The 8,238-nt window shown below is 43.2% G+C and overlaps 2 protein-coding genes across 2 annotated transcripts; one reads left to right on the forward strand and one right to left on the reverse strand.

The window, feature by feature from the left end:
* Positions 1-3,630: 3,630 nt before the first annotated feature.
* LOC137352971 (uncharacterized) lies at positions 3,631-4,976 on the reverse strand. Its single transcript, XM_068018804.1, has 2 exons — positions 4,111-4,976; positions 3,631-3,667 (listed from the first exon to the last, which is right to left on the reverse strand). Exons 1-2 carry the CDS (start codon positions 4,974-4,976, stop codon positions 3,631-3,633), a joined length of 903 nt encoding a protein of 300 aa, XP_067874905.1.
* A 1,747-nt stretch (positions 4,977-6,723) lies between these two features.
* On the forward strand, positions 6,724-7,974 carry LOC137353209 (forkhead box protein G1-like). Its single transcript, XM_068019274.1, has one exon. The coding sequence runs from the start codon at positions 6,882-6,884 to the stop codon at positions 7,938-7,940; it is 1,059 nt and encodes a 352-aa protein (XP_067875375.1). The 5' UTR covers positions 6,724-6,881; the 3' UTR covers positions 7,941-7,974.
* Positions 7,975-8,238: the final 264 nt, after the last annotated feature.

An 8,238-nucleotide genomic window follows, 5' to 3' on the forward strand; every position in this document is an offset into this window, starting at 1 on the left:
GTTTGTTAAATATTTCAGACTTTTGCTAGGATTGATATACCAGGAAACATGACTAGAGAGTTTGGGCGTGAATCCCCCTCTTGTTACTGCAGGGGTGGACCTTGGTACTTTATGTCTCTTAAAATGCATCGGATGTATTGCAGAATTTTTTCGACACTTTTCTGTTAAATCGGTTGGAAGTGATCAGGAGCAGAGAGAGAAAGAATTAGAGATAGGGAAAATAAATAGCAGATTTAAGACTGGCTGGAACTAGGAAACCAAAACCAGCGGCTTAATCCCGGTTGAAATGGTTGCTGCCACGGTGGAATAATTAAACATTTTTTTAAAATGTAATTTAACATAATGCAATTTAATTAAAAAAAAGGGACTTTTAAGAACAGAGGGTCGAAAAACTTTCGGAAAGAAACTTTTAAAAACTTCTCGTTACCCAGCGAATGTTTAGGATCTGGAATGCACTGCCTGAGAGTGTGGTGGGGGCAGGTTCAATTATGACTTTCACAAACAAATTGGAGGATAATCTGCTGTGTAAAAATTTGCAGGGCTACGGGGAATAAGGCAGGGGAGTGGGACTAGGCGAGTTGCTCTTTGCAGGGAGCCAGTACGGTCACGACGGGCCGAATGGCCTCCTTCTGTGCAGTAACCATTCTATGATCCTATGTAAAACTTCTTGAAGAAAAGCTAAATTAGTTACATTTCAGTTAGAATCTTATCCTTAATAGAAACAAGTAACTCTTTTAAACTGGGATTTATTTTATTTGGGGAATTTTAGTGGGAGAATATGTGGAATGTCAGCGGAGCTACAGAGAAGAAAGAGCCTTTTCAAAATCATTTTAATTTCAAAAACATTAAAGAAAGTGAAATATAAACTTTACAGAGAAATATCTGACAACCATTTGTTGGAAACTAAATTTACATTTATTCTCCAAAAAATAAACAATTAGAATTGTGTAAAGTACCGGCAGGGTAGTATCCTAGTTATATTATTGGACTAGTTATCTAGAGGAGTTAAGATTCGGAGACACCAGGACAAATCTCACCGCAGCAGCTAGGGAATTTAAATCCAATTAATTTAGTAAAATCCAGAATGAAAAAAAACCTAGTCTCGTTTTAATGATGAAATTGTGGTTAAAAACCCATCTGGTTCACTAATGTCTTTCAGGGAAGGTCATCTACTGCCCATCTGGCTTATATGTGACTCCAAACCCATCACTTCATAACTGCCCTCTGAAATGGCCTAGAAAACCAAGGCACCGCCACTTTCTCAAGGGCAATTTGGGATGGCCAATAGTGATGGCCTTGCCAGTGACACTGCGAATGAATAAAAAGTACATTTCCTTAAAATGCATTGATTAAAAATTATTTTTTATTTTTCTCTATTATATATTGTCTATTAACTCTCTCTCCCTATTATCTATATTCTCTTCCTATCAGTTATGTATCACTCAAGGTATTACTTATCCATTTCTATGTTCTGTTTACCTCTATGCATATTTCTCATTTATCTCTCAAGTTTTTCTTTATTCATTCTTGGGATGTGAGTGTCACTGGCAAGACCATTCCTAATTGCCCTTGAGAAGGTGGCGATGCCTTCTTGGACCACTGCAGTCTATATGGTTTGGGTACATCCACAGTGCTTCTTTCTGTTGCGATTCGGTACAACTGAGGGGCTCCAGTTATCATCTCTCTCTCTCTCTCTATCTCTCTGTGTCTGTTTAGTTTCACATACTGTATGAGGACAATGTGAAATTCATATTTGAATTCAAGAAGGTTTTTTTTAAATTCTCAATTTATCTGGATTGTACAAAAGCAAAGTGCTGCAGATGCTGAAAATCTGAAATAAAAACAAAGTGCTGGAAACCCTCAGTAGGTCAGGCGGCATCTGTGGAGAGAGAAACAGAGTTAACATTTCAGGTCGTCAATCGTACCTCTGTTCTGTCTCCATAGATGCTGCCTCACCTGCTGAATATTTCCAGCATTTACTGTTTTTATCTGGATTGCAATTAAATTACTTTTAATCCAGTTTATATGTGCCTGTGGCTTGAGTTTGTATGTGTCTAGGTGCATCTGTATGTGTGTGTGTATATAATAAGTCCTTGCACAACTTTAAACTTAAATTCTTTGGCTGTGCGCATATGAAAGCATAATTCAGTTTTTAATGTTAATGTTGTTAATGATGCTGAAACTAACTGAAAATGGTGACAGCAGAAGAAGAGGTGAACTTTTGGAAACTGGGATTGATAATGATTTATCACAAAATATGGTGATTATATTGAAGCCTAGAAATTTGAACCGTATTGTGTCAAAACTGTGTGAATTATGCTTTCATATGTTATTTACAGTTTGCTTTTATCATGTGCACAGCCAAAGCTTTAAAGTTTAAAGTTGCAAAGGGGCTTTATAAACACCCTGTATGCCTGTTTTGTGTGTCTGTGTTTTACATATCTCTACTCGACTCATTCTGCTTTTTTTTAAAACCAGAATAGCGCTGAGTTTTAAACAAGCCCGATATCTATATCCACAGTCGGACACAGACACAAACAGACAGAGACAGTGACAGGTACAGAACACATACGCGGACAAAGGCAATCACAGGCAGGTTTGGACATGTACTGACTCAAACACAAACACACATACAGACACACAAACTCAGACTCAAACACAAACACACATACAGACACACAAACTCAGACTCAAACACAAACACACATACAGACACACAAACTCAGACTCAAAAATACACACACAGACACACACACAAACTCAGACTCAAAAATACACACACAGACAGACACACAAACTCAGACTCAAAAATACACACACAGACAGACACACAAACTCAGACTCAAACACAAACACACATACAGACACACAAACTCAGACTCAAAAATACACACACATACAGACACACAAACTCAGACTCAAAAATACACACACATACAGACACACAAACTCAGACTCAAAAATACACACACAGACAGACACACAAACTCAGACTCAAAAATACACACACAGACAGACACACAAACTCAGACTCAAAAATACACACACAGACAGACACACAAACTCAGACTCAAAAATACACACACATACAGACACACAAACTCAGACTCAAACACAAACACACATGCAGACACACAAACTCAGACTCAAACACACACACACATGCAGACACACAAACTCAGACTCAAAAATACACACACACACAGACAAACACACAAACTCAGACTCAAACACACATACAGACACACAAACTCAGACTCAAAAATACACACATGCAGACACACAAACTCAGACTCAAAAATACACACATACAGACACACAAACTCAGACTCAAGCACACACACAGACAGACACACAAACTCAGACTCAAAAATACACACATACAGACACACAAACTCAGACTCAAGCACACACACAGACAGACACACAAACTCAGACTCAAAAATACACACACAGACAGACACACAAACTCAGACTCAAACACAAACACACATACAGACACACAAACTCAGACTCAAACACACACACACATACAGACACACAAACTCAGACTCAAACACAAACACACATGCAGACACACAAACTCAGACTCAAAAATACACACACACAGACAGACACACAAACTCAGACTCAAACACAAACAAACATACAGACGCACAAACTCAGACTCAAACACAAACACACATGCAGAAACACAAACTCAGACTCAAAAATACACACACACACACACACAGACACAGACACACAAACTCAGACTCAAACACAAACACACATACAGACACACAAACGCAGACTCAAAAATACACACATACAGACACACAAACTCAGACTCAAAAATACACACAGACACACAATCTCAGACTCAAGCACACACACATACAGACAGACAAACTCAGACCCAAGCGCGCACACATACAGACACACAAACTCAGACCCAAGCGCGCACACATACAGACACACAAACTCAGACTCAAAAATACACACACACACAGACAGACACACAAACTCAGACTCAAACACAAACACAAACACACATACAGACACACAAACTCAGACTCAAAAATACACACACACAGACAGACACACAAACTCAGACCCAAGCGCACACACATACAGACACACAAACTCAGACTCAAGCACACACACATACAGACACGCAAACTCAGTCCCAAGCACACACACATACAGACACAGAAACTCAGACTCAAGCACACACACATACAGACACACAAACTCAGACTCAAGCACACACACATACAGACACAGAAACTCAGACTCAAGCACACACACATACAGACACACAAACTCAGACCCAAGCGCACACACATACAGACACACAAACTCAGACCCAAGCGCACACACATACAGACACACAAACTCAGACTCAAGCACACACACATACAGACACGCAAACTCAGACCCAAGCACACACACATACAGACACAGAAACTCAGACTCAAGCACACACACATACAGACACACAAACTCAGACCCAAGCGCACACACATACAGACACGCAAACTCAGACCCAAGCACACACACATACAGACACAGAAACTCAGACTCAAGCACACACACATACAGACACGCAAACTCAGACCCAAGCACACACACATACAGACACGCAAACCCAGACCCAAGCACACACACATACAGACACGCAAACCCAGACCCAAGCACACACACATACAGACACAGAAACTCAGACTCAAGCACACACACATACAGACACGCAAACTCAGACCCAAGCACACACACATACAGACACACAAACTCAGACTCAAGCACACACACATACAGACACGCAAACCCAGACCCAAGCACACACACATACAGACACACAAACTCAGACCCAAGCACACACACATACAGACACACAAACTCAGACTCAAGCACACACACATACAGACACACAAACTCAGACCCAAGCGCACACACATACAGACACACAAACTCAGACTCAAACACACACACATACAGACACAGAAACTCACACTCAAACACACACACATACAGACACACAAACTCAGACTCAAGCACGCACACATACAGACACGCAAACCCAGACCCAAGCACGCACACATACAGACACGCAAACTCAGACTCAAACACGCACACATACAGACACGCAAACTCAGACTCAAGCACGCACACATACAGACACACAAACTCAGACTCAAGCACGCACACATACAGACACGCAAACTCAGACTCAAGCACGCACACATACAGACACGCAAACCCAGACCCAAGCACACACACATACAGACACGCAAACTCAGACTCAAACACGCACACATACAGACACGCAAACTCAGACTCAAGCACGCACACATACAGACACACAAACTCAGACTCAAGCACGCACACATACAGACACGCAAACTCAGACTCAAGCACGCACACATACAGACACACAAACTCAGACTCAAGCATGCACACATACAGACACACAAACTCAGACTCAAGCATGCACACATACAGACACAGAAACTCAGACTCAAGCACACACACATACAGACACACAAACTCAGACTCAAATACACACACATACAGACACACAAACTCAGACTCAAGCATGCACACATACAGACACAGGAACTCAGACTCAAGCACACACACATACAGACACGCAAACTCAGACCCAAGCACACATACATACAGACACGCAAACTCAGACTCAAACACACACATTTGTTTCTGTGTATCTGCATGTAAATATTTGAATTTTTGTGTATTTGTGACTGTGTATATCTGTCCGTGTGTGTGTGTCTTTGTGTCTGCCGTTTGAGTCTGTCTCTGTTTGTATGTGTATGTTTGACTGTGAGAGTTTCTGTATGCATGTGTATATGTATATTTGAGCCTGTGTGTGTGTGTTGAGTCTGCCTTTGCATGTATGTCTGTATCAGTTTGTGTTTGTGTGTCTGTCTGAGTTTGTACATTTATCTGTGTGTTTTGAATTTGTATGTGTATGTTTCAGTCTGTCTGTGATTGTGAGTTTTGAATCTGTATGTCTGATATTTCAGTTTGTCTGCGCTTGTGTGTATTTTAATGAGTTTGTGTGTGAGTGTGTGTGTGTTTGAGTCTGAGTTTCTGTGTCTGTATGTGTGTGTTTGAGTCTGAGTTTGTGAGTCAGTGTGTGTGTGTTTGAGTCTGAGTTTCTGTGTCTGTATGTGTGTGTGTTTGAGTCTGAGTTTCTGTGTCTGTATGTGTGTGTGTTTGAGTCTGAGTTTGTGAGTCAGTGTGTGTGTGTGTGTGTGTTTGAGTCTGAGTTTCTGTGTCTGTATGTGTGTGTGTTTGAGTCTGAGTTTCTGTGTCTGTATGTGTGTGTGTTTGAGTCTGAGTTTGTGAGTCAGTGTGTGTGTGTGTGTGTGTGTTTGAGTCAGTACGTGTGTCCAAACCTGCCTGTGATTGCCTGTGTCCGCGCGTCTGTATCTGTCACTGTCTCTGTCTGTTTGAGTCTGTGTCCGACTGTGGATATTGATATCGGGCTTGTTTAAAACTCAGCGCTATTCTGGTTTAAAAAAAACAGAACGAGTGAAGGAAGGAAGGGACAGAAATCGTCGGGAGATTCTGGTTTAACTCGGAGCTTTGGTCACTTTATTTGTGAAGAGAGTTTTTAAAAAAAACTTCAGAGATTTTCGGTGTGTCTGTAAGGCTGGACTTTGGAAGGGAAAAAACTGAATGAAAAGGGTCAGGAGCTGATTGGTTCCGGTGGCGATGAGCTGGGATCCTATTGGCTTTGGGAGCAGAGAAGGGGGTTCGACCGGGATGAGAGGAGGCGCCTGGCGAGTCTTTGGGTAGATTTTTCAATGGGACGCTAGAGCTGAGCTAATCGGGGAATTGCAGCATCCAGAGGGGAGGGGAGGGGGGGCTTTGTGATGTTGGACATGAAAGACGCGAAAATGATCCAGAAAATATCTTTCAGCATCAAAAGCCTCTTGCCCCAAGCGATGTTAAGTGATGACCCTGGCTTGAAGGAGGAGGCAGGAGAGTCCGAACTTGGGAAGAGCCCAGGGCCGGAGCAGGAGCAAGACTTCACTGGGAAGGAGGGAGAGCCGAGGAGGGAAGCGAGGGAGGATGGAGTGAATGGAGAGGAGAGTGGGAGATATGAGAAACCTCCTTTCAGTTACAACGCCTTAATCATGATGGCCATTCGGCAGAGCCCCGAGAAGAGGTTGACCCTGAGCGGGATCTATGAGTTCATCATGCAGAATTTCCCCTATTATAAGGAGAACAAGCAAGGTTGGCAAAACTCCATCAGACACAACTTGAGCCTCAACAAGTGTTTCGTGAAGGTGCCCAGACACTATGATGACCCGGGCAAGGGTAACTATTGGATGCTGGACCCTTCCAGCGACGATGTCTTCATTGGAGGGACGACTGGCAAACTCAGGAGGAGGTCCACCTCAACCAGGACCAAGCTGGCGTTCAAAAGGGGGGCGAGGCTGGGCTCCAGTGGGTTGGCAGTGGCCAGCTCACTCTACTGGCCCATGCCTCCTCTCCTGTCCTTGCATCCCCCTCCCTCAAGCCCCTCTTTGAGTTACCACGCCGCCTCCTCCTACCTCGACCACCCGGCTTCTTACGTCTCCATGTTCTCCCGGAGTGCCCACCAACTGAGTGCCAGCGGCACCGAGAGGCTGCTCGGGGTCGAGGTGCCATACTCAGCCACCCTTGCCTCCTCGCTGCCCTGTGGACTCTCCATCCCCGGCTCCTACAGCCCCTGCTCCCTTAACCTTCTGAGCGGCCACACCAGTTACTTCTTCTCGCAGTTCCCGCACTCGCCAGCGACTGGCCGCGCCGCCCCCCACGGTGGAATAGCCCCGCCGCTTCTGAAGAGCGGCCCCTGCCATGAACTCGGGAGACTTTCTGCCACTTTTCCCGGATCGTATTTCCCGAACCAGAATCAAGGATCGTCCTTCAACCCCTTGATCCTATAAAGGAGCGGATTATTTATTTCAATATCAGATTTAAGGCTCAATTTACTTATATGGGGTTGGGGGCGGGGGGGGGGGAATAAATTATTTAAAAAAGACTGTTTATCTCTGTAATATCAGTATTCAAGGACTTTATGTTCCCTCTGAGGAGGTATGTAATCCTTTAAATATTAAAGCCAAATGTTGAGTTTAAAAACTAAATCGATTTAGATTGTGACTGATTGGAATTGCTTTATAAATTAAAACACCGCTTTCAGGACAATGTTCATATTGGGATTGAACTGTTATTAAACTGTTTTGA

This window comes from Heterodontus francisci, chromosome 40 (genome assembly GCF_036365525.1).
Source record: "Heterodontus francisci isolate sHetFra1 chromosome 40, sHetFra1.hap1, whole genome shotgun sequence".
Taxonomy (NCBI): Eukaryota; Metazoa; Chordata; class Chondrichthyes; order Heterodontiformes; family Heterodontidae; genus Heterodontus; species Heterodontus francisci.